This window comes from Gallus gallus, chromosome 1, assembly GCF_016699485.2.
Source record: "Gallus gallus isolate bGalGal1 chromosome 1, bGalGal1.mat.broiler.GRCg7b, whole genome shotgun sequence".
NCBI lineage: Eukaryota > Metazoa > Chordata > Aves > Galliformes > Phasianidae > Gallus > Gallus gallus.
In genome coordinates this window covers 109,023,600-109,049,535 of record NC_052532.1, presented here as the reverse complement: position 1 = coordinate 109,049,535, position 25,936 = coordinate 109,023,600, and the positions used below count along the sequence as shown (strand labels likewise).

Below are 25,936 nucleotides of genomic sequence, written 5' to 3'. Positions count from 1 at the left end.
TATTTTGTTTGTGACCAATCTGTGATTTACAGTTTTCTGACTTCATCTACCCAGTTTATTGTGGAATTAAAACAATGTTCAATTGTTGATAAAAATCAAGTACTTATACCTGATGCGGGAACAGACCATAAAGGCTTGCCAAGCTGCAGGCAAGCAAAGCTGGTTTCATTTTTACCCTTTTGTAACTGCTTAACCAACAAGTCTCCGAGCACTTTCGCAAATATTTGGTTCAACGTGAAAATTGCAATAGTGCTCCTGATAAAGCTTACTTTTAATCCCCTTCTCCAGAGCAGGAAATGGAAGCGGATAGAAACAAGTTAGCCAAAGTTCTGCAGCGAATCTGGAGCTGCATTAGGATTGAAAGTGAAGAAAACCCTAACTCCTTCTTATTCAGACAGACAAAAGGCAATTCTTTTTGGATAGGATTTATCACTGGTTATCTCATGCAGGTATTCAGAAAATTCAGCTGATCTGGTTCCTTCCTTTTTCCTCTTCTGCACAGAATGATTATCAAAGAAATGAAAATCAGTCTAACAGTAGTCTCCCTGGATCTTTAAAACAGAAGTGATTCATTGATTTACAATATTAAGAGGAACACTCAGTGTTTTCCAAACAAAATATAATTAAACGTTCAGGTCAGAAAATCCGTTAAATCAATATTAATTTTGTCTAAGGTTACATTTGGATTCCAAACATCACTTTCGGTTTCTAACTGGACAAAAAACCCCAACATGTTGTGGTTTCTTTTATCCCCACATCAGTGTCTTTCTGTTTATATCAGCAAAACTAGTAGAGCTGATTCTAATTCCTACTAAATCATGGTTCTACCACTAATTTAAAACTAATTGCATAAGATTTGAGTCACTTTCCTTTTCCAACTTCCCACTGAATGAAATATTTTAAAATGCAATTCAAGATGCATTTGTGTAATTTCTTCTTATAAAAACAGTGAGATCGGTCTGCATTGAAACTCACATTCACTGATGCATTCTTCGGGCAAAAGTTATGTTTGATGGCACATGAGTAACGATTAACCCGGTTTAACTGGCTGTGTAGTTTGGATTTATGGCTGCTTGTGCTATAGGTGCAGCACAAAGCTAACAATCAGATCAGTGAAAAAAAAGATCCCAAGAACTGGAAAAAATCATACAGTACATTACAGTTGTTGTTCAATTTCTGTGCCACGAGACCACCGCTATTTTCATGCAGATAGTAAGTCAAATTTGTAGGTCAGATTCTATTTTGATGGAGGAAAATGCAGCTGCTTTTACATTCTACACCCAGAGAAATCCAACAAGGAGCAGTATTTGATTTTTTATTCTCTTTTGTTGTATGGTGATAGACAAGGAACCCATTGAAATGCCATGCTCCTTAAGGCAAGTCAAGGTCACTTATTATCCCTGACGGTTTCTTCCCTCTGGGAGTAAGCAAAGAATTTCTTAACTCTGAGACTTTCTTTGTCTTGGGAGAAAGAAAAGCCGGGAGGAAAAAAAGAAAGAATCAAGAAGAGGTAATTTTCTGTTTCTCCATCTGTGCAGGGCTTGAAACTCCAGAAAAATTCTGTGACAGGCTGGGAAAGAAGTGAGAATGTTCCTAAGGCCACACCTTTCTAATCTGCAGTGCATGCTCCTACTCCCAGATAACAGTAATTGGTTTCAATCCATGTGGGTTTTCGGTGTCTTCAGTTAATATGCTAATGAAGGAATACCTCTTGTTTCATGTGATTTTTGGAGATATCTGCTCGTTTAGTTTGGTTTTCAAATAGACTTAAAGCGGAGAAATGTGTATGTGTGTGAGTGTATTCTTGTTAACAGCAGCAGATGCAAATGTACTCCAAAGTCAAAATATGTTTAAGCTTACTTATTAAATGACTAATTAAGTTTCCAAGTTAGAAGAGGTCACTGATGTAGTTTTGTGGATGAATGCATAACTGTAGCACCTCTTGGGAAGCGTTGAACAGAGCTCTTTCTCCTGGTGTTGAAAAAGAAATACAAGTAGGGCATAATGAGATCCCCAGTGCTTAAAGCTGGGACGGGAGGATGAATCACGAAATTACAGAATCACTGATGTTGGAAAAGACCTCTAAGGTCACCTAATCCAACCAGCACCCCATCACCACCATGCCCACTAATCTCAGTGCCACATCCACACAGTTCTTGAACACCTCCAGGGACGGTGACTCCACCACCTCCCTGGGCAGCCTGTGCCACTGCCTCACCACTCCTGAGAAGAAACTTTTTCCTAATTTGCAGCCTGAGCCTCCCCTGTTACAACGTGAGGCCATTCCCTCTCGTCCTATCGCTGTTACCTGGGAGAAGAGGCCAACACACACCTCACCACAATCACCTTTCAGGTGGCTGTAAAGAGCAATAAGGTCTCCCCTGAGCCTCCTCTTCTCCAGACTGAACAATCCCAGTTCCCTCAGCCATTCCCCACAAGGTCTGTGCTCCAGATCCCTTACCAGCTTTAAGTCTGTGTCATGGGTGTCATGATAATGGGGTTCCTTGAGAATGGCTGGGATTTACTAGGCAGTAAACACTGAAATAAAGGTAGTATGGAAGGATTATCAATAGGGTTTTAAAACATCTGCTGGCAGCCAGTTTGCTATCCAAATGGCAAAGTTGGATAGCAAATGGAATTGCTATCCAACTTTGGGCTTCAGCACTGAATTCACCAAGAGATACCTTTACTTCTTGTTCTGTTGGGTAGAAGTCCTGTGTGGTGGTCCCAAAGTGGTAAGGGCAAGCTCACCATGACATGCCTTAAGTAAGGACTCCAGAGCTTTGCTTTAGATAAAACTTCATCTCCCATGCCCTAAGATTTTTATTAGACACTAGAAACATATGCAAAAGCTGAGTATTATATTCTGAGTATTAACAGAGTAGGAAATGAGCTATGATGATGAAGCACTGTTGGAACAATAAAAGTTATGGTTAATGGCCTTAAACAGTAAAGTAGAAGGAGAAGCCAAGGAATGGTGACGTTTTCATGTGGAGGGATATGCAGAGGGCAGTGATGTCAGACACTTCAGGGGATCAGTTCATTCAGTTACAGATCCTTAGCACAAGCGTACAGAAGCATTAACTTCTTTCCCTCTAAAAACTAAAGCAAGCATCCTCCCCTTCCCCACACATGCATATGTGCAGAGGAGGAAGCGGTTCAATGAACACTTAAACTATTAAGTGCAAAAAAGGTGTTTGGGTAAGAGCGGAGGCAAGCAGTGTCATGCTGGGTAATGCTGGGACATCTCCAGCTCTGGGCAAAAGAAGGCCCCTCTGCAGGCGTGCACCGGCCCTGAAGGCCCAGCCCAGCCCTGGCTTGTGATACGTTAATGGAATGAATGCTTGGCATCCAGCTCTGCAAAAGTCAGCTTGCATAATTAAAAGAAGTTAATGTAGGCATATACACAAATGTGCTGCAGAAGGGGCCATGAGCTGGTCCTCAGCTGGTAAGGACAAGCTGAGAAGACCTTGCAACTTCTGGAGCCAGGAGGAGAGAGGCAATGTCTGCTTCCCACCAATGCTGCTCTGTGTGAGTGTCCCTTTGACCTCTGTTCGCAAACTGAGTTAAGCTTGCAGAATATTAACCTAATTTCAACAACAACAACAAAAAGCTTTTACTATGTTAGAGAATGGAAAGGAAACATCATCCCTTCGGTGAGCCAGAAACCAACCTCCCGGCCAGACTGAAGCAAGAGAGAATTGGAGTAAAGAGGGAGTGCACTTTTCCCTGGCCAGCTCTACCATCCGTCTGTCTTCCCTCTGAGAAGAAAAGGTGCTAACAGCATTAATCAGTGGGCTGCTGGCAGGGGCCCAGGCCTTCCAGTCTGTAACTAAGAAGAGTGCCACTCATTGTAATGGGGCCCCACTGAATCCCCACCATGGCAGCCCTGCTGGTATTGTGTGCAGTTCACAAAGCCACATGGCTCCCTCTCTAAGGCTTCTTCTCAACAGAGCACATTTGGCTGTCCCCTGCTACTGTGTCCTTCTGCGCAGTTGATATAAATCCCTTAGAAGTGGACGCCATCAACTCACGGAGGAACCAGCACTTAAGTTCTACATCTCCCTTTCTCCATACCTGCAGCCACTGTGCAGGGTATGTGGACAAATCCAAAGGGAGATCACAGAATCACAGAATGGTTTGGGTTGGAAGGGACCTCACAGCCCATGCACTCCAACCCGTGCCGTGGGCAGGGCTGCCCCCCACCAGCTCAGGCTGCCCAGGGCCCCATCCAACCTGGCCTTGAGCGCCTCCAGGGATGGGGCACCACAGCTTCTCTGGGCAGCTGTGCCAGCGCCTCACTGCCCTCTTGGGAAAGAATTTCCGTGACACCTAATCTAAATCTCCCCCTTGTAGTTCAAAGTTATTCCCCTTTGTTCTACCACAAAACTAAGGTTCTTCTAAGCTCTGAGGGCCATTTGCAGAGTTACTGTAGGTTAAAGACAAGAATGTGCCACACAGGCGTGAGCTTCAGAGGACTGCAGCAGATGTGACATGCAACAGCCTTACATTTTGCTTCAGGAGAAATGAGAGGACTAGTTCCTGCAACTGAATCCATGCTGGAAAGTTACTGTCTCACTGACTCTTTTTGGGAGAACGTAATCAAAAACAGCCCAACAGAAAGGCACAGCTGGAAAGCCTAAGCTTAAAGATCATAGAATCATTAAGGTTGGAAAAGACCTCTCAGATCATCAGGTCCAACCACCAGCTCACCACCTCCACGCCCACTACGATATTTCAGCAAACACTGTTTTGTACTGACATATCAGAAGGTATGTCTGTCTTTGAATAAACACAGATAGCTGGAAAAACACTGAAGGTACGATCCTGGCTTCTTGGTGCACCTGAGTCATTCCACACATCTGAAAACATACACACAACCCAAACATTTCTCATGCCCAACTGTGGTCCGCTCCCTTCTCTGCAGTCTCTCCACAGAGATGCTGGCACAGCATAGAGCTACGTTGTAGGTAATCGGGATGCCTTGTTCTAAGTTCTTCATTTTCCCATGGGCTTTCCCAGTCACACTCCGAGGTTTTTGGACATAAGTGATTTTTTTTTATTTCGCTGTTTTGGCAGAAATAACCCAATTCGTGTATAGATCTGCTTTAAAGGAGAGTCACCCCGAGCCACCAGAGTAATGTGACTACTGAGACTGCAGGCATCTTTAAAAGCACCTTCTTATTATGTTGCTATTAAAAAGGAAAAAGGAAATTATTTCCCCAGCCCGAGCACGATAGGAGCACTCGTTATCACCTGCCGACCTACCCCCTTCAGGGAAGGGCCGATAGCTCTCGTTGCTCGCTTCCCTGCGGCGTGTTTGTTTTGCATAAGGGCGAGGGAGGAGAAGGAGGAGGAAGAGAGGACGGGAGGAAGGCAGGGGGCCCGCCGCCCGGCCGGAGGAGGGGGCGGGCAGGTGCCCTCAGGTGGATTCGTTGCCCGGCCCCTTTCAGCCGCTCCCCCGCCTTCTGGCTCCTCCCCGACCCTCCGTTGCTGCCGGCCAGCCGTGCCGCGTCTGCTCTGCTCTGCGCTGCTCTCCAGGTAAGCGCGGCGCTTCCCGCCCGCGGGGCCGTGCGGCTGGGGGGGCTTCAGCCGGGGCTCGGCTTTTGTGGGGTGCGGAGGGCCCCGACGTGACATCCCCGTCGTGCCGGGGCTTCGCCTGGCCGGGATGGGCCGGAGCCGGGGTGAGGGGCAGCGACGGCTTCTCCCGAGGAGGGATATGCCGCGAGGCAGGATGCGGCGAGATGAGGCTGCTGTTCCGAGGTGTCAGAACGTGTTGTCGCTCCTATGCAGGATAAACCAAAGCAGCGTCAAGTTTCGGGACCTCTTCGCTGTGTGGCTGCCCTGTGGTTTCTTTCAAAAGTGCTAGTTTCTGGCTACGGGTGTCGTCGTTCGTCCATCCAAATTTTGGAAGGTTCTCTCTGTTGGTAGAGTGCCTTCCTGCAGGAATCATATAATATTTTTAGATATTAGGCAGAAGTTCTTTCCCCAGAGGGCGGTGAGGCGCTGGCACAGCTGCCCAGAGAAGCTGTGGTGCCCCATCCCTGGAGGCATTCAAGGCCAGGTTGGATGGGGCCCTGGGCAGCCTGAGCTGGTGGGGGGCAGCCCTGCCCACGGCACGGGTTGGAGTGCATGGGCTGTGAGGTCCCTTCCAACCCAAACCATTCTGTGATTCTGTATCATTGAGGCTTCCAGGCCAGAGCTTGGAGTGCTGCACTCACCCCCCTGCACGCTCCTTCCGGCGGTCCCATTGAAGCTCACACCTCCCCGCACCTCGGGTTTCGCCGCAGGTTTGCAGGGCTGAGTGTGGGTCAGTGAACTTGACAGACTGCTCTCACACTGAGCCCTTGTCCTGGGTGTCCCCGTTTGCCCTGAGTAAAGTTACACTCACGCCTTCAGCGCATTACAAAGAGCCAAAGGAAGCGGCTTGGCCTACTGGGACTGGGTAAAGCCTACTGGGACTGGGTTGCATCGAGCGAGGCAGCGGAATGTGAGGGGTGAGACGGGCGCCGTTTGGGTCATTGGTCAATGAAATGGGCAAGGTTCAGGTGCTGCTACTCGGCTGTGGCTGTGCTTCTGCGTTAGTGCTCATCCTGTGTTGTGGACACGTGCATCCTTAAAGCAGTCTCTGGCAATGAGGGCCTCAGTGTGGTGAATCCAACTCCCTGGCAGGAGCCGGCTTTTCTTCCTCTGAGGGTGACAGAGCACTGGAACAGGCTGCCCAGAGAGCCTGTGGAGTCTCCTTCTCTGGAGATATTCAAGACTCCTCTGGATGCTTTCCTGTACAATCTACTGTAGAGAACCTCCTTTAGCAGGGATTTGGACTTGATGATCTCCTGAGGTCTCTTCCAACCCGTACAATTCTATCTTCTGCCACAGACCCCTTGGTTCACAGCTTCTCACGAGGTGAGTGCACAGATGGAAAGCTGCTGACCTGGGCAAACACCTGAATAAGTCAGTTTTGTTAGCATTACTACTTTTTATTTATTTTCCTGCAGTGTGGCTATCTCCTGCTATGTGATAACGATGTCTGCAAGCTCATTCGTTTGCAACTTGGATATAGCAAACAAGTATTCTTGCAAGCTTCCCCAGCCCTGCACCCCCAGCAAGGTCTCATTGCTGCAGACTGAGATGGTGCGTTGTGCTATCTGAAGTTGAGGTTGTTTGTTCCTCTATGGAGGGAAGTGGGCAGAATCACAGGATGTCAGGGGTTGGAAGGGACCTCATAAGGTCATCTAGTCCACTCCCGTGCCAGAGCAGGAACACCTAGATTGGGTCACGCAGGTACACGTCCAGGTGGGTTTTGAATGTCTCCAGAAAATGAGACCCCACAGGCACTCTGGGCAGCCTGTAGTACTGGGGAAGAATACATCCAACTGCCAGGCAGACAGTTGCTGCATCCTTTAGCAGCGAAGTGATTTGTGTGTGTGTGTGTGTGTGTGTGTGTGTGTGTGTGTGTGAGTGAGAGAGAGAGGTTCTGGGTGCTGTAGGCATTAATCCCAGCTACAGCTGATATCTGACCCATAGATCCAGTTCCACCATCCCAGCAAATCTGATTATTTGGACTCTTGCCCTCTCTTGTTTTGGAAACAGCTTTTTATAGGGTTATAACTCTTCTGTTATAACTGTCACTCAGTTAGATAACACCTTTTCTGCCTCTTGTCCCACCCTACCATTCCTAACTTTTATTTTTATTTCCTATATATAACCATCTATGTATTTGTAATAGGCAGAGTTTCATGATAACGCTTTTTCAGGGCATCACTCACAGTACGAGTGCTGCATCCCATAACTGCTCAGAGTGAGACTGCTATGCTCTGAGCTTTATCTTGTGTAAGTGGAATGAATCTCGGTTTTCTGATCTTGGGAATACTGTTGTATTGTGGACTTTATTTGAGTTCCTGGTAGTACTTATCGAGAGGTGCTGTTTTTTAACACCTGTTGATAAGTAGTTCTATGATTTAATGATATTTTTCGGAGCTAATCTGGAATAGCTCCAAAGTTATTTCTTAAGAAACGTAGGAATGCTGAGGTCCAATTGTGGCAAAGTGACTTTTATGTTAAAATATTTGCATAGTCTTTCATAGTTCTCTGCAAAGCCATAGTATCACCGAATATCTTGTGTTGGAAGGGACACGCAAGGATCACTGAGTCCAACTCTGGGCTCCACATAGCACCACTCAAAATCAGACCTTATGTCTGAGTGCAGTGTCCAGATGACTGTGTTTCTTTTTTTCTTGTCCAGGAAGCACAGGTAGAAACTGCACAAGTGTGTGGAAAGATCTTGTAAGTAAACTTGGAATTGTCTCTTTGCTTGTTTGTTCTCTGCCCCTTACTGTTACTGTTGGCTTCCTGTATCCACCGAAACTTCTTGGATGACGTAAAGAGGTTGGATATAAACACATAACAGTGTGCTTCCTTTGTCATGCTGTCGATAAAAGGAATAACGTGTTGACTTGTTCTAAGTTAAGGTTGAGCTTTGCACTGGAATTACTCCATTGCCACTTTAATGGGTATGCTGTATTTCTTTATCTGGATAATGAGGATGAATGTTTATTGCTTATGACTTGGTTTCAGCGTTAGTCACTGCTTTATATGGATCATTTAGATGCTGTTATGTCTTCCTTTTAAAAGCTGATCTTTTCTCTGTGCATTTCGTTTTCATTTGTTCTTTCTTCTCCCTTTTTCCTTGTTTGCATGCATTTGCTCTAATGCACATATAGCTATCAAGAATGAGTTTTGGATTTTGTTGCTTGCTTTATTATTTTTTTTTTTTCAGTTGATGATACCTATAATAGAGCTCGGCAAACAGCTATTAACATTTCTTGTTCAGGAAATGGCATTAAATATATAGTAAAATAACACAGAAATGTAGGAGGCATGCTGTTGTCAATATATCTCTGGCTTTGGTGGCTAATTTTCTGGATTTGACAGTTAGACTAGATGATCTTAAGAGGTCTTTTCCAACCTTAATGATTCTATTATTTATGGTGTTCTATTAGGATGCTCGAAGGTGTCATTTCATCCTGTTGACATACTTGTCCACGCATGGAAACAACTTACAGCTATCTCTTTATGAAAGCTTGCAGAAACTAAGGTGGCTTGTCGTGTTTGTAGAGCACTGCACCTCTGGAGCATGGTACTGCTCCTAATTAACAGTTAGGACGTGATGTGTAATAAGGAAGTAACGTTTTCATTTCTTGCATGGAAAACCTATCAAATCGTAACTTTGTTTTACATAGGCAGAGTTAATTTGCATAAATTCACTGAAAAACTTTTCTAAAAAAGTACTGGATTGAATTTGTCTTGGGTGAATCTAATGTTTTCAATTTTTTTTCCATCCTGACTTCTTTTATTGGAAAAAAAACAATATACATAATATATTTCAACCCTACTGACCCATGACAGAACTCAGAACTATAATGATAATACTCCTAAGGCACACGTGAACAGAGGCTATGGTATTTTGAGTAATAGCTGCCTGCTGCGAGGCGGTGTATTTCAGTGTATTCGTCAGTATGCTGTGCCAGCGATGGCTGTACATTTTGTACATATAATTGTCTATCATTAGAAATTATAGCATTATTTCTTTACTTTCAGAGTTCTAAAAGAAAAGCAAACTTGGTTTTTGGAACTTCTGTGATACAGGTGTCCAAATGCTCATTCTGTTCAACACTGGAACAAACTTGGCTATACTTTTTCTAAAGTTGGAAGGTGTTGCACAGCAAGTTGACCTGCAAGGCTCTGCCTCAGTGGACCCTGTCTGTTGTTCAAGACTTTGCCCCTCTATGCCCTGTCTCTTGTTCTTTCAAGCTGCTGCAGAGATGAGCTCTATCTCTGTTTCCTTGCATAAGGGTCCCCGTACACTTTAACTCCCCCATCCTCTCTCACCTTGAAGGATTTCTGAGTTTTCTTCAAATGTACCCAGTAATGTGCCATTGTAGCTTGTCACATATTTGGAGGAGTGACTGGAAAGGGAAGGGAAGGATAGTTCCGTGTTCTGACTAAGCTTTGCCTCAGCAGCATAGGTTTATAACATTTTTTATGTGGAATGTATTTAAATATCATGTGTAAGGCTAACGTACTGGACTGAGATAACATGCCCATCCCTTCTGGCTTTGTTATTGTTGGGATGGGGACCATTTGACAGGTCAGTTTGTTTTTCCATGGCCCACCTTCCTTATCTGTGAATCTAATGCAGTACCTTTGGTTATTTGTAAAGCATCCTGAAGTGCCTCAGTGATCCATGTTTAAGAAGACTAGATAGTGTAGTTATTTGATGTTACCCATCAGGTTGCTTTTTTTGGCTTTGAGGTGTGTACAATCTAATAAAAGTCCAGTCTCTCTTTAACATCCTGGAAAATAATTTCATGGAAATACGTATATGGCTATGTCTCATCTTGCCTATGTTCTGTAGTGTGATAATGGACATTCTGTTATTAATCTATTGCATGGGAAACAGATTAACAAGAACTGAGTTGGGAGTGGTAGTTGTAAAAGAGATAAGAAAAAAAAAATCTCTGTTGCTTAGTTATTTAAAAAAAATACACTTATTTTTTTGACAGGAAGCCTGCCACCTGCCAACTGGCAAAGAATTTCAAATTGTACTGTGGAAAATATTTGGAGGGTTTTTTTTTTTTTTTAAATTGTGATTCCTGTTGGCTTGCCTCAAAATCAGATAATATTCTCTTCTGTCTGTTATCACTGAACTTGTGTACTTTTTTTTTCCCCTTCTTTTTCAGACAACAAGGAACAGCAATATCTTCCTGCAACGTGTTACTTGTTCTGTAAGTTTGGGCAGAACTGAGTTTACCCGACTCTACTATGAAGAAGTGACCAAGAATGGATGCGACATAAAACGGAAGTCATGCAGACTTAGTCACCAGTCTTGGTGAACTACTTACTGTAAGTAGGAATAAGACTTGTTTTCTCTTGACTGCCATGCAAACAAGAGTTCAACAGAGTGCTATTCTATTTATTCCTTATTGGTAGTACTAATAGGTGAATGCCATGAACAGTCATCCTAAGCTGCTGTGAATTTTTGGCATGCTCTTCAGTGCTAAGCTGCTCTTGAAATCCACTTCAGAGGTATTTGCGGTTCGGTTCTGGGTGAGGTGATGATCAAGGTACAGGCTCTAAAAGAACGTTTTGCCTCAGGCTGGGTTATGCTGTGTCTTTATGCAACTACTGTCTGCAGCAGTGGCCATCAACAGGGGCCGTGGTTCTGTGTCCATGCGCAGGGCTTGCTCTGGAAAGCTGGAGAACTGTACTGCTCAACATGTGATGGAGCAACTTCCTCTGCTTTTACTCATGTAGAGTAACATTATGAGAAGTTCTGTAGATCTAATCGTTTATTAAAATGATTGCTTGTGGTGCTGTGTAACCGCCTGTTTTAGAAATATGGCAGCAAACATTGTCGCATGTCTTGTGTATCTGCTAATTGTTGGCTTTACCTAGCGTTAATGTTTAACTTTAAAATAAACTGCTATATGCTCGAAACGTTGGATGCATTTTGCGTTTGGAACATTTGCATTGGTTCGGCTTGCTGTTTCCCCGCCATGCTTCTTCCCCCATTTTTGGTGTCGTGGCCACAACACACAACCAACACGGAAGAAAACAAACAGCGTGGTTTGCAGGGCTGCCGGATGTAGCATTATTGAATGAGTCCATTGAATTCGTATTTCCTGTTGCTTTGTTTGCATTCTTGTTTCCGTGTCACGAGTTTTGGTGATACGTGAGCAAGTGCCGAGAGAGGCGGGAGGAGCAGCCGAGTGCTGACAGCAGGTGGAGGCTGCCAGGCTGCTGGACACTGCTGCTCCTGTAGCAGGGGTGGGCACAGCCGCCATCCTCTGGGTTTGCATGGAGCTCCTGTGGATGAATGGTTGCCACTGTGTGATCCTCCGGGTTGTACTGAGAGGCTATTGAGATCCAGTTTCAGGCTGTACCTTCATTTACGCTCTCTCTCAAAAGACTTCCATATCTTTTTCCCCCCCAGTTTGGCATTTTTCTAAAGAATTAACTGATGAGAAAGGTGGACAAAACTTTTTGGTTATGACCATTTCCATTATGACCAGTTTTTGGTTTTTTTTATAGGTTCAGGCTTTACATCCAAACACTTGAATTGTTTCAGTACTGCTGACAAAGGAAAGATGACCTCTACTGTAGTGAGTGAACAAAATATTCCTTTCTGAATTGTTATTTTTATGAGGTTGTGTTTCTTTACAACTGTTAGAATACCGAGGGATGTGCTGGTTAATTAGGCTTTAAAGAGGTGGATAAAAGAAATCCTCATGCTTTCTGTGTAATGGGAAAGATACACTGCAAGGCAGGTGTAAGAGGCTTGAATTAATTAGCATTTCAAGTGCTCAGATATTGCTGGGACTACGTTTATGCTTTTAAATCGTATGTTTGAGAGAGATTGGAAAGGCTTCTAATTCATAAGTCTGTTGCAGGATAAGTATTCTGCAACCTGTTGTAGGCCGGGGTGTTTTGGAAATAGCTCAGGTGCGCCTTGCATTGCCATGGAACAAAATGGCAAATAAGCCTTTTTCTTAAACCTGAACAGCTGAATACATAAAGGCTGTTAGTTGACAGCATTTCTTTTGATGATGGTATCACCTGAACCTTGCTGCTTATTTGTACTGATGTTCCAGCAAAACGACTAGTTTTGCAGCTACCTGGTAGGCTGGGTTTAAGAATCCTTTTTAGGTTGAATTATTTTGGATTGGAAAACTGATCTCTTAATGTGCCTTCAGGGCTCATTCTGTTGCTATTTTTATTACTCAGGGTGAGGTATCAGGCATGTGCTGTAAATCTTTTTCCATGTAAATTGGTGCGGTGGACTCTTGCTTTAGCAGAGTGACCTAGTAGAGTTCTGCATGAAGATGGCACCTCAAATTTACTTTGTTCAAATTGCAGTCTTACCTTTTTTTTTCTTCTTTTCTCTTAACATTACCATTTAGAATCCACCACCATACTACGAAAATCATGGCTTCCAGACAGAAAACTACTATTCTGCCAGGCCACAAGTAGGTGCTAACCCATATCCACAGTACTTTTCTACGAATGTTCCATCAGTGCCAACCTATATCCCAAGAGTTTCAACCCATCAGTCAAGCATTCCAGTAGCACCTCCATCCAGTTCGTCCAGGATGTGTTCATCAAGTAAGATTTGTTGGCATTTCTTCCTGTTAGACTTAACATCTTCCAGAGTAAGATAAGAAATAAAGGTGGTCTTTCCTTCAGATTCCTGTATTGAGGGAATCTGTGAGGGCTGCCTCCTCAGGCATGACGAAGTGATGGCTGGCTGGGGTGCTGTTGTAATAGGAACCTGAACAATTTGGAGGAAAAGTGGTGAAATGGAGAAAAGTTTGACGGGCAAACACCACCAATTTTTAAATTCAGTGAAATACACATAGTGCTTGTGACCATGCTGGAAATCACCTTATTTGTGAACCTAATTTCTCATCCATACTTTCATTTCAGGCATAAAGAAAATCGTAATAATTACATTATCCATTTTACTAGTCATCTGTTGTGCAATTGCTGCTTTCCTCATCTGGTATTTTGGTAAGAATTATTCTTTTTGTTGTTGTTCTGAAAAAAAAAGATGTAGTAATCTTCTAAAGTTAGAAATATAGATTCTTCTCTTTCATTTTATGCTGAATTAAGGGCAAAGAAGTCTTTGTTACCTGTTTCATAAAAGGTAAACTAATGAGGCTTTTTTAAAAAAGGCCTTATCTGTGGGGTGTTTGTTTTTTAATAGTGCTACTATTGCTTTCCTTTCATTTTGTCAAATGAATACATTTTTGACATCAAGTGATGTCATCAGTTTTTTGAATTCTTTGGAGCAGCTGTATTCTCTGGAAAGCTACAATCTGTCTGGGAAAAGCTGAGGCAGTGCCACTCTACGTTGTAGTAGCTTTACTGAAGAGTAGCTTGACGTCTTGCAAGGGTCTGTGTTTTGGTGGGTAGCTGGCCTGTGACTGTGGGCAACTGATCCGAGAGCACATTTAATTAGGGAAATTACAGTTTCATTTTAGTGTTAACATATAGTAGTATTCTAAATTCTAACTTGGCTTAGCTTCAAGGGAAGAAAGGAGATGAAGTAAATTCATGTGCCTTAACTGCCAAAGTTAAGGTAAATGATCAAGATGCATTTTACTTTGGTAATATGGGACCGTACTTAAAGCTGAACTAATTCACCTGTGTTTATTTGCTTTTTGTGAGGCTTTTGATGCAAGTGGGTTAAAGTTGTGTGAGCCCAGTCCAAGTAACCACCATAAGCTGGAACACAAGTGACATGTTGAACTTGGACGTCATCTGCAACCGGAATGACTGAGCTCTGAAGCCGGGCTATAGCAGTTATGTTCGGCTTAGCCAAGTCTATTTTGTGATAACTTAATTTCCCTTTCAATTGAATAATTTTTCTAAGAAAATTAAAGAACAATTTACTATGTTGTTAGGAACCCCTCTGTTCTGTATGGGAAAGGAAACGGAAACAGAAGGTAGTTCTTTTAAAATTATTAGGCAGTCACGTTGTGTTCTTGGGTTTTTTTTCTTTTTTTTTAACTCAGATTTATACAGGGTAAATGTAGTTTTCTTTTAAGCAGGACTGAAAACAGCAAGGTGTGACTGCTTTCTTCTTCTCTGCTTTGTTGGTGTGAAGTTGACTCCTTGTAGAAAACTTGGTAGAGCTTGTTTATTTGGGGGAGGCAATGGACAAAATTCAGTCAGCTGCATCAATGAGTTAATCTGACAAGTGATGTGAAGGACAGAGCAATAAACCTTTGATGTTAGACAAGGTTTCCTCCCAGCTCTGAGTTTAAGAGTTTGCTGGTGCTTTGCTCTATCAAACTGACATGCTCCTTAAGGTGAGAGTTGGTGGTGATGGCTTGAGGCTAAGCTGATGTTCAGTCTGATGACTTTTTTGCTCTGCCCTTGCAGTCGAGAATCGTTGTCTCGGATCCTTAATAGAGTGTGGATCTTCGGGAGTGTGCATTTCTCCCTCAGTGTGGTGTGATGGAGTGACTGACTGCCCAAATGGGGAGGATGAAAACCGGTGTGGTGAGTACTGGTGGTCAAGGCAGGAGACCTCCAGCCAGCACTGAAAATTCTTGAGCAAATTCCTTTGTCTAAAGCTTGCCAAGTTACCACAGGGCCAGCTTAGGTTCAGCTGTATCTCTAAAATGCTTTGGGATGTTTCAATACATCAAATCTTACATCCCGATCTTCATTCAGTTTCCAGTTGATTGAAAAGCTGAAGCAAAATGACTGGCTCAGAGTTGAGTTTCCTCAAGTTTTAATATTTTAAGAACTTTCTCTTTTAATTTGAATCTGGTTTGTGCAAACCTTAGTATGACGTTGGCTCTGGAATGAACTGTTGTTGTAGAACTTCAGGTGATATTATAGATCTTTTTCCACATATTTCACATTTCTTGTTCTCCCAATGCTTATTTTCAGCCATATATCTGCTTTGTGTAGGAAAGCTTGGTCTGATTAGTGTTTTTCTAACTCAAGAGCTGACAAGAAAGGCTGTGGTGGAGAGCTGAAATTGTAAGGTGAAAATGTCATCTATTTGCCTATTCCAGAGGTGTGGCCTTTTGATGCTAGCACCTGTGTTGTGCTCATGCTGTCTGTGAACTCTTGTTCTGTATGTGCTTCATGCAGTATTAGCATGTTAGAGCACACTGGCATGTGCTCTAACAGCTTTTCTTCTCCATTTAGTTGAATAATGAGCTTTTGAGAAGATTGTTCAATCCGCTCTTCTGCTTGAACTATTTTGCATTAAATTCTTTTGCAGATAAATACACAATGGGGCATAGAAGATTGCCTCTTGTTACCTTTTTGCTCTACAGCGCTTGTCTGAAGAAATTTCGTGTATTAAGATACAACATAAATAGATTATATCAGATTATATTTTATTTACATGTAAAACATGGTTGTGTAAGTAAATATGAAAAATTGAGTATTGCAATCTTCTGCAGTGTTAGAAAATGGATTAGTTTTGAGAATAAAAACTGAAATGACGAACATTGTATTGCACACTTTCCCTTTAAATTTCTAGCACTTTTAAATTGCCTTACACAAAGGAACTAAATCTTTGTAATGTTTCTGTCTACTTGATATTTACTCACAATTTGAATAGATGGCAGCATTAAATTAGCACCAGTTCGTGCATACAAATACCATGGGTGGCAAAAGCTTTAAACAGAGCAGTAGCATGTGTGGTGTTCTTATGTTTTTGGGATTTGTTCTTTTCTTCCTTTTCTGGCAGTTAGACTTTATGGACCAAACTTCATTCTCGAAGTTTATTCGCCTGTCAGCCAAACCTGGTACCCTGTTTGTCAAGATGACTGGACTGATGATTTTGGGAAGATTGCATGTGAAGACATGGGCTACAATGTGTAAGTCTAATCTTCGTCAGTCTTTGCGAATACATGGAAAAGTTAGTATTTCCATCTTGCAGCTTTTAAGTATACATATCAGAAACAGAAAGCAATTAGTGATTTAGCTTTGGTGAACCCAAGCAGATCTGATTTAACAATGCTAGGTGTTGCAGAATCAAAATGAAAGATTGCTCTGACAGATGATCTGTGTCTGGCATGCATGCAGTAGTTACTCTGTAGCATCACTTGTATCTAAACATTCACTCACAGTGATCCTCCAAAGCTTGCTTCACAGTACCAGGTCGTTATAGTTGCCCAGTATAATGTCCAGTCTGGCTTAATTTGTCATCAGTATTAAGTGGAAAACCTTGATCTCCTGAGGGCACGAGTAACAGATGCTTGTGTGGAAGATCAGCGCAAATGTTTGTGGCAAGAATGCTGTCCATATTCTCCATGCATAATGCTGTAGCCTGAACTCTTCTGCGGTTGAAATACTTTATGTTGCCTGTCTCTGATGTGGTTGGCAAATGCTGTCTTCCAGCGTGCATGTAATGCGGGCAATTAATTGCCCAGGCAGATATGGCATGTGCACAGGTTGCCTGCAGCGCTCAGATTAATTCTGAACCAGCAGTGACCAAAATAGTTCCCAGACAGTAAGTCAACCCAGCGGTGATGTTGCAGGGCTGTTCCTCAGCTGGGAAGCCCTGCAGAACAGCAGCATGTAGTAACCCTGCAGCTGTCCCATAGAAGTGTGGCTGCTAGAACTTGTTAGACTTGAATTTTGTTGTGTATGTAGAGATGCAAACGCATCTGTTCATTGTGGCCCTGTTTCATGAGGCTGAAGATTGGTACCATGTATGCATACTAGATAAAAATATTATTTTAATCTACAAGCTAACTGATGGGAAAATGAACTTCAAAGATTTCTTTAAGAATCAGTCTCTGGCACTGGTACTGCACCATTGGGTTCTTTCTATGCTTAATACAGAAAGAAATTAATATTTTAGAATTGCTCATGTCAGAAGCTGTGGCTTGGCACAATTTATTGTCATCTGTTTGAAAATCAAAACTGCTGGTTTTCTTAGTACAGTCTTTTTGTTTCACAGAGATACGTATTACTATAGTCAAGGAGTAGCAGCTGAAGTCTCCTTTAAAAGCTTTATGAAGCTAAACACCAGTGCGGGGAATACAGACTTGTACAAAAGGCTGCAAAGCAGGTATCATTGCTTAATACAAACTAATTTCTTTTTATCAGGTGTCTTTTTAGCCATTGTAGGAGATGTAGCCTGACTAACAATGAAAGGAAAGAGACCTTGTTTTCAGTCTGCTTGCAGCAGCTGCTCTTCTCTGTATTTAAAAACACAGCTGCCACTTCTCTATCCTTCCACTCTTCTTTTAAAAGTGTAGATGCCCTATCCTGTTTCTCTGTGCTCTTTGAAAGGTTGACATGTTGAAGTTGCAGTAAACAAATCTGAAGCCTCTTATTCCCAAACTGGTAGATTGCTATACCTGAAAAGTTACTGCATTGCTCCGTTGTTGTTCAAATTCTTCTATAACTATTTCTTAAATCAACTCAACTTTCTCTTATGCTGTTCTTTATCTTGCTCCTCAATAGGCTTACAAGCCTTTTGTGCTGCCTGGCTGTACTGTGGTCTGCGGTCTTCCACGTGACAGTTTTGGTAAATGTAAGAAATGGTGAAGGCCAGATGGGGATTGGTAGGGTAGCTGGAGGGAGTGAAGAAAGGAGGGAAGCCTCAGCAGGAAGATGAGCATGAAGGCAGGGCATATAGCTGGAATGGGTAGGAAGCAGCTGGAGGGTGAGCTCTGCCCACCGTCTGCTTCTTTGGGTGTCCTAAAGCTTGTTCACTCTTCTATTTCTATTGCAGTGATTACTGTGCATCAGGAAATGTGGTTTCTCTGCGCTGCATAGGTAAGCGTATGTTTCTCAGACTTTTGCTTGTTGATGCCTTGAAGCACTCTGTCTGTAAATCCTTTTGAATCTGCATGAATGATTGTTTAATGGGAACTACGATTAGATACTGTACTCAGGTTTCAGACTTTAAGGAGCAGGATGGAAGAGGAGACAAGGAGGATGTTAGGTCCCCAGCTCTGTCTTTATTGCTACAAGTTCCTTTAAACAGCGTGTCCCATAGTGAGCTCTGTAGTCACTGCTGTGCAATGTGGACGGAAGTCTTTAGTGCACTGGCTGATACATGGCCATCAGGTAGTCATCACTGTTCCTCACCACAGTGTGGTGACCCTTCGGCGTTGCCTATCCTGTTGCACAGTGGTGTGTGTCTTTGGTGAGCCATGCAGACACTCAAAGTCCAGCGTTCAAGGGTGTAACAAACCACCCTCTTACAGTTCACTTCCAAAGTGATGAACTGTGTGCCACAGCTACCAGTGAGGGAGGGCAACGTGAAGGGTTCCTGGGCTGCAGGAGCCTTGGTCAACCCTGTCCCCGTGAATGTGAGCACCATAGAACAATGGCTGGGCTGTGGCGTCAACCCACAGCAGTGCGGTGGATGCGGTCCGTGCTCCCTTTCTATTGAGCTTTAGTGAAGCCTGGGATGAAGAAACCGCCTTTGAGACCAGCTCTCTCTAACGCATGTCTGTGTATGCCTGGCTTCTCAGAGTGCGGCCTGCCCACTAAAAGCACAGCTGTCATGAGCAGGATCGTGGGTGGCAGCATGGCGTCGCTGGGGCAGTGGCCGTGGCAGGTGAGCCTCCATGTGCAGGACACCCACGTCTGTGGAGGCTCCATCATCACCCGCGAGTGGCTGGTGACGGCGGCCCACTGTGTGGAGGGGTGAGTGTCTGTATTTCCTCATGTCTTCATGCTGCAGTGTAGTAAACCCCAAGCCAGTATTAACCGTAGATGTACATATACCTACCCAGGGAACACTTTGTGTAGACATCAACGAGAAGGAAGGCTGGTATTTTGTCAATTTTTAACTTGGAAGCAGAAACTTAAAGCACAGTTAAGTGCATTTCTGTTTGAAGGCAGCTGCTTTTATTGGAGGGAAAACCCAGTAAGCAAAGACATTTTAACGGTTGGTTGAATCACAGTTTGAGGTTCAGCCAAGGGAAAATAACTTTGTCCTTAACCTTGAGAAAGGAATGTGAGCGTTTAGTTCTATGTGAAGATCTTATCCCTCCTGATTTCTAGTGTGTGCTCCATAATATGCAAAAGCTTTAGGAGTGGTGACCAAGGTGTGCCTGGGTTTTAAGATTCAGGTTAAATTGGTATTTTTGCAAAGTGGTTGTCAGTTCCAGGGGAGGGATTTTTAACACATGTAGAAAGTCCTTTACAGAGCATGTGGAAATTGTTCTGGAGCACAGAGACTGCTTAAATTACATCTAGTGAGTATGCCTAATGTTAAAAACTAACCAACCAGCCTCCTAGCATTTTCAAGATAAGGAAATTCCTTCACTAGATTATGTTTTTGCTAATTCTGGTTTCTGCTGCCCTCCCATGCTTTGGATAGCACACGAGTGGTAACACTGACATATGAGACTTCAGAAATTACACCTTGATCCCTCAGTTGCTGAAATCAATAAAGAGGCTTCAGTGTTCCAGTCTCAGGCTATAATTTGCAGTGCTGAGTGACTAAGGGGATAGACAGTGATACATAACTTACTTCAAATAATTTTGCATATTTATGAAACTAGAGTCAAGCTCTCCTGAAGTTAGATGGCCTGTACTTTGTCTTTCAGGAAGAAAAACACAAACAACTAAAAAACCTTGTGGTCAGTTTTTGATTAAATTAGCTCTCTTCTATACTATTTGTCCATTTCACTAGTTTTTTTTTTGTATGGGACACAGGTATCTGAACAATGATTTTTCCCTAGATTTTTTTTTTTTGGACATGTTAATACATTTGCATTACAGTAATTTCATGCTGCTGAAGTTGACTGGCGGAGGGAGGCTGGCCAAAAATAAAGAAGGCATGAGTTACTGTTTGCTTTTGCCTTCAGAAGCGGCAGTCAAATATGTATGCATTCTTGGTCATGGATAGTAAAGACAATTCTTTGAAGGTTGAGTACTGTACTCCAGGTGCAAGAGAGACAGGGATCTCCTGGAGAGTCCAGTGGAAGGCCACAAAGATGATAAAGGGCCTGGAGCATCTCCTGTATGAGGAAAGGCTGAGCGACCTGGGTCTGTTCAGCCTTGAGAAGGCTCAGAGGGGATCTGATCAATGTTTATAAATATCTTAAGTGTGGGAGTCAAAGAGGCATGGCCAAGCTCTTTTCAGCGGTCTGTGGGGACAGAACAAGGGGAAATGGCCATAAACTGGAGCATAGGAAGTTCCACACCTATATGCAAAGGAACTTCTTCACAGTAAGGGTGATGGAGCACTGGAAGAGGCTGCCCAGGGAGGGTGTGGATTCTCCTTCTCTGGAGATATTCAAGACCCACCTGGATGCCTACCTGTGCAGCCTGAGGCGGGGGGCCTGCTTTGCAGAGAGGCTGGACTTGATGATCTCTGGAGGTCCCTTCCAGCCCCTACAATTCTGTGATTCTGTGGCTCTTTAAGCTGAGTTTCTCTACCAGTGAAGCAAGCCTTCTAACATTTGTTTTTTTTTCCATAGGCTATTTTCTGACCCGTACATCTGGTCTGTTTATGCTGGGATTCTGAGTCAGAATGAGATGCACTCAAGGCCTGGATACAGAGTGCAAAAAATAATTTCCCATCCAAATTATGATACAGATTCTAAAGACAATGATGTCGCCCTTATGAAGTTAGAGACACCGCTGAGTTTTACTAGTATGTATTCTGCTCTTATTAAGGAAAAAAAATAAAATAAAAAGCAGGGGGCAGTGAGCATCTCTCTTAAAACTTCAGAAGTTGATGAAGAAATCCTTGTAGATACTTACTCATGGGAAGAACAAAAGAATATGAGATACTTTAATGTGCCCAACCAACAAAAAAACCCCAACCCCCTAAACCAACCCAAACCTCAGTTCCAAGTTCTTGATCAGATTCCTTGCTTTAAACTAAAAAGGGAGATTTAGGCTAGATGTTAGGAGGAAATTCTTTCCCCAGAGGGCGGTGAGGCGCTGGCACAGCTGCCCAGAGAAGCTGTGGTGCCCCATCCCTGGAGGCGCTCAAGGCCAGGTTGGATGGGGCCCTGGGCAGCCTGAGCTGGTGGGGGGCAGCCCTGCCCACGTGGGGACTGGGGTGGCATGGGCTTTAAAGTCCCTTCCAACCCACGCTGTTCTATGATTCCTCATGTTAGCAGATTGGTAACAGTTTTTTAATACATAAAACTGAAAAGGGATTTTCTTAAAAGTGGGCATACTTCTTTGTAAGCAAGCTGTAGAAACTGGAATATAAAACATTAAAGTACTTCATATGTATAGGTTCTGTGTATATATAGGTGCTATACTTACAAGTCCTGTATTTTGGTGCATCAGCTTAAACCTACTAGAGGTAATATGGAGAGACTCTTCTGGTGCTGAGCACAGGGAGGTTGTCTGCTTGCTAGAATGTTTGTCTGGAATCTTTTATTTCACCCTTCTTGTATACAAGCATTGAATCCTATTTGCATTGGTGATTATTTTCAGCAGGGTTTTGCAAACAGGATGAAGCTAGTTGCTGGAAGAGTTTCTTCTCTTCTTTGTCCTTGTTTACACCTTGATCACAGGAACTGGTGTTAATTGTTGCAGGTAGCTGGGTTGCCAGGTGAATCGAGCTAGAAACACTAACTGTGCTCCTTCCTCACTTTGAGGTCAGAATGCAGTAGCCCTCTAGGAAGGAGCAACTGCATAGCTTTTCACTGCTGCCTGCATTGCACAGTATTGCTTATCTGCAGAGAGGGTAAAGTACAGAGAAAAAAGCAGTGTGTGTATGTATTTAAAACAAATGCTGGTCATGCTGAGTAATGTCGTATCCATTTGTTTTGCATTACACCTGGACATCTGGGTCTAGACTGTCACTGTATTTGTTTTGTAGATACAATACGACCAGTTTGTCTGCCTAACCCGGGAATGATGTTCCAGCCTAATCAGCAGTGCTGGATATCTGGGTGGGGAGCAGAGTACCAAGGAGGTAAGCATGGCTCTGACGCCTTCGGGTCTTCCACACAGCCAGTCCTCTTCAGCCTAGGTAAATTGGTAGGAATTGAGAACGAAAAAGGAGGCAAGGTTTCTGTCCATATCAGAAGGCTGAGAGAGCTGGGGCTGTGTAGCCTGGAGGGAAGTAGGCTCTGGGGAGACCTGAGAGTGGCCTTTCAGTATCTGAAGGGGGGATATGAGAAAGAAGGGGAGGGTCTGTTGTGATAGGACAAGGGGAAATGGTTTCAGACTAAGAGATGGGAGATTTAGATTGGATATAAGGAAGAAATTTTTTGCAGTCATGGTGGTGAGGCAGTGGCACAGGTTGCCCAGAGAAGTGGTGGATGCCCCATCCCTGAAGACATTCAGAGTCAGGCTGGATGGGGCTCTGAGCAACCTGATGTGGCTGTAGGTGTCCCTGTTCATTGCGGGGGGGTTTTCACTAGATGGCTTTTAAGGGTCCCTTCCATCTCAAACGATTCTGTCATTATATGAAGGTTGTGGTCTGGGGTAGGGACGGGGCTGCTGAATTTGGGATTTGCTGCCCCCTAGTGCTGGATCGGGAAACTGAGGAGCACTTTTTCATTCGTTACTTTACTCACGTGCTTTTAATAGCTCTATGGCTAATATAGTTGGTTGGGCTTGTAGTAGGCAGGTCCTTATTATCTTGATTTACAGTGCACTAACAGCAATGCAGGGTAACTAACCCCTAGGAAAGGAGTTTTAATGTCAGGGTATTTTCTGCATGATGGGCTACACATCTTAAATGTCCACCCCTGCATTTCTCGTAAGTTAATTTTGTCTTGAGTAATACTAGCCACTGAAATTTAATAGGAAATAATAATAATAATAATAGGAATATAGGAAATATAGGAAAAAATAGGAATAATAGGAATAATATAGGAAATAATAATAATAAATAGGAAATTTAATAGGAGCATAACCTGATGCTTATTCTAGTATTGTCTTTGTGTTTATGTGTTTTCATGCATGCTTCAATTTTAGGTAAAACAGCAAATGACTTGAATTATGTCATGGTACCCTTAATAGAACGTTCTACATGTAATTCTGTCTATGTCTACGATGGCATGGTCTTGCCTACAATGGTCTGTGCTGGATATTTACAAGGAGGAATTGATTCTTGTCAGGTAATTATTTCTAATTAACGCCTAACAGTGATCTGGTTGACTGTTTTTTGTGCTCTCATTAGTAGGGATTTTATCATCTGTTAATTCCAAACTGATACAATTTTTAATATGTTTCTAATTTTTATATATACATTTATGACTAACAGTTTAGTTGGGGTTCTAGTTTATTTTGTGGCACATCCTTTAAGAGGCAGAGCTTTTGTGTCATGCTCTGCATGGTGGCCAGTGCTGAGGTCTTGTTAAACCATGCTGAGAGGCTGAGGCAACCTTTGTATATGCTTCAAGGATGCTTGGTTATCTCATACTTGAAAAAGAACAATTGGTCTTTGTAATCACTAATATACTGTAGCATTATGCTTGTGAACAAGGAATTCAGTAAAGTTTGTCTTGTTTAGTGCTTTGGGCAAGCTATTTTCTTTCCTATGGTGAATAGTCTTCATTTGATACAGTAATTGCAATAGTGTTTTGTTGTAGTTGCTCTCTTGCGATAGTGTTTAGCTCTTGCTTTTGAAATCCAACTCGTATTCCAAGGGGGAATGGTTTTAAACTCAGGCAGGGGAGGTTTAGGTTGGATATTAGGAGGAAGTTTTTCACTCAGAGGGTGGTGACGCACTGGAACAGGTTGCCCAAGGAGGTTGTGGATGTCCCATCCCTGGAGGCATTCAAGGCCAGGCTGGATGTGGCTCTGGACAGCCTGGTCTGGTGGTTGGCGACCCTGCACATAGCAGGGGGGTTGAAACTTGATGATTACTGTGGTCCCTTTCAACCCAGGGCGTTCTATGATGCTGTGATTCACTGGTGGCCAATCACTAACAATGCACCAATATTTTGTGCAGGGTGACAGCGGAGGTCCTCTGGTAACAAACAAAAACTCTGTGTGGTGGTTGGTTGGAGATACCAGCTGGGGAACTGGCTGCGCTAGTCCCAATAGGCCTGGAGTTTATGGAAATATGACTGTGTTTACAGACTGGATTTATAAAAATATGCAGGTAAAACGTTTCTATCTTTCTAAATGCCCCAAGTCATGAAACTTGAATTTAATCATTTATGTCCCTTGATTTATCTGACAATAGAGTTACTCCATTGAGAAGCATCCAAGCAACTGATAAGATGGTCTGTCAGCACAGCTAGAGCCTTTGTCTTTTGTTCTTTTTTTTAAACAGGCCAACAGATGACAACGCCATTTCTCATTCCATGTTTCTGAGAACAAGAGAAAATGAAGCCATGGGTGCCTGGGATATTTATTCACTTTTACAAATGATTTTGCTCTTTGAATTTTTTTTTTTTTAAATAACATGAAGGATTGCACACTGGATTACGTGCTGACTACAGTGACTGATTTTAGTCAGTGAGAGATTAGCACAATAAGCGCCTTTATTGATGGGGTGCCTGGCAGAAAGGTGTTCTGCTAACTGCTTGCTGAGATTTTTTTTTTTTTAGCTGAGTAACTTTCACTTGGTAATCAGGTGCAGGTTTAACATGGAAATCTTAATCACAACTTCCGATTTTTGTAGCAGGATGCTGAGACAGTTGGTTTTGTAGGGTTTTAAATTAACTCTTAAGTAATGTGAGCATTGAATCTCTGAGCTGCTGGTTGGCAATGTAAGAAGAAATGAATGTTTTCTGGTATATATGAAGGGAAGTTTTCATGCACTACGGTAGTAGAGGCACAGAAAAAGAAATACAAACTGTATATTCAGGTAGATATAAATCCTCAGGATCGTGACAGCCATCATCCAACTCAGATTGCTCCAAGTAAGATCAGTCTGATCCACTGAGTAACTAAAAGTGCTCTTCTGCCTTAAACTGCTGTGAATCCTGAAAGGGCAGGACCTGCCGTCGCTCCCTATGTAGGTGACAGAGGAAGGAGGGAGCTGAGCATCCTGCCAGCGAGGTCCCCTGCCACGTGCATCCAGAGGATGTGACGCTGCTCCGTGGGGTGTGCTGCAGGCAGTAGACCTCTGGCTGCAGTGCCCATCTGGGGGCTGGGTGTTGAGGATGAGGAGACACAAACCCGTGTTTCTGCCTAACCAGATGAACTACCTCATTTATTAAATTTGGCTTTTAATACTTTAGGGCTCTCTTTTAGGTATCTGGATGATGTTTTTAGCAAAATGCAATGAATATCAGAGTGCCACTTTGACTAGGATTTGGAAAATAATTTATAATCATAGGACAGAGGATCAAAAAGCCATAACAAGTCACTTTTATTAAGAAGGATAATTTTTTTTTTTTTGTAATAAATGACTCTACTAGTCTTGTTTTCTGGTGGCACTGAAATGCAATTACCTTGCATGGAAATGCTGCACCAAATAAAAACATATATTTTTTTTTACAAATAA

At 43.0% G+C, this 25,936-nt stretch overlaps 1 protein-coding gene and 1 long non-coding RNA gene across 7 annotated transcripts in view; one reads left to right on the top strand and one right to left on the bottom strand.

Annotated features, from left to right (window-relative positions):
* The window catches only part of LOC107056158, a 22,359-nt gene extending 15,896 nt beyond the window's left edge, over positions 1-6,463 (bottom strand). The window contains exons 1-2 of one of the 2 annotated variants that reach the window (XR_006932465.1): positions 6,222-6,463; positions 5,257-5,940 (exon numbers count right to left, since the gene is read on the bottom strand). This is a non-coding gene — a long non-coding RNA (uncharacterized LOC107056158). Of the gene's footprint in view, positions 1-5,035; positions 5,941-6,221 lie in introns of those variants that run through there. The other variant, XR_001470878.3, reaches the window with a different exon arrangement.
* Positions 5,493-25,936, top strand: TMPRSS2 (transmembrane protease, serine 2). 5 transcript variants are annotated; one of them, XM_015301180.4, is made up of 16 exons: positions 5,493-5,541; positions 8,246-8,286; positions 10,743-10,905; positions 12,094-12,164; positions 12,963-13,164; positions 13,486-13,569; positions 14,947-15,066; positions 16,277-16,406; positions 17,495-17,605; positions 18,275-18,318; positions 19,023-19,197; positions 20,982-21,157; positions 22,346-22,441; positions 23,452-23,594; positions 24,431-24,583; positions 24,758-25,936. In XM_015301180.4, exons 4-16 carry the CDS (start codon positions 12,150-12,152, stop codon positions 24,767-24,769), a joined length of 1,461 nt encoding a protein of 486 aa, XP_015156666.1. In that variant the 5' UTR covers positions 5,493-5,541; positions 8,246-8,286; positions 10,743-10,905; positions 12,094-12,149; the 3' UTR covers positions 24,770-25,936. The 5 variants fall into 5 exon arrangements, with proteins under 5 accessions (XP_015156666.1, XP_046761758.1, XP_416737.4 ...); XM_046905802.1 differs by having other exon boundaries at positions 5,493-7,833; XM_416737.8 differs by lacking the exon at positions 8,246-8,286.

Coding starts and splice junctions, on each gene's coding strand:
- TMPRSS2 (XM_416737.8), top strand. Junction 13,570..14,946: donor TTTCCTCATCTGGTATTTTG/GTAAGAATTATT, acceptor CTGCCCTTGCAG/TCGAGAATCGTTGTCTCGGA. Junction 16,407..17,494: donor GAAGACATGGGCTACAATGT/GTAAGTCTAATC, acceptor TTTGTTTCACAG/AGATACGTATTACTATAGTC.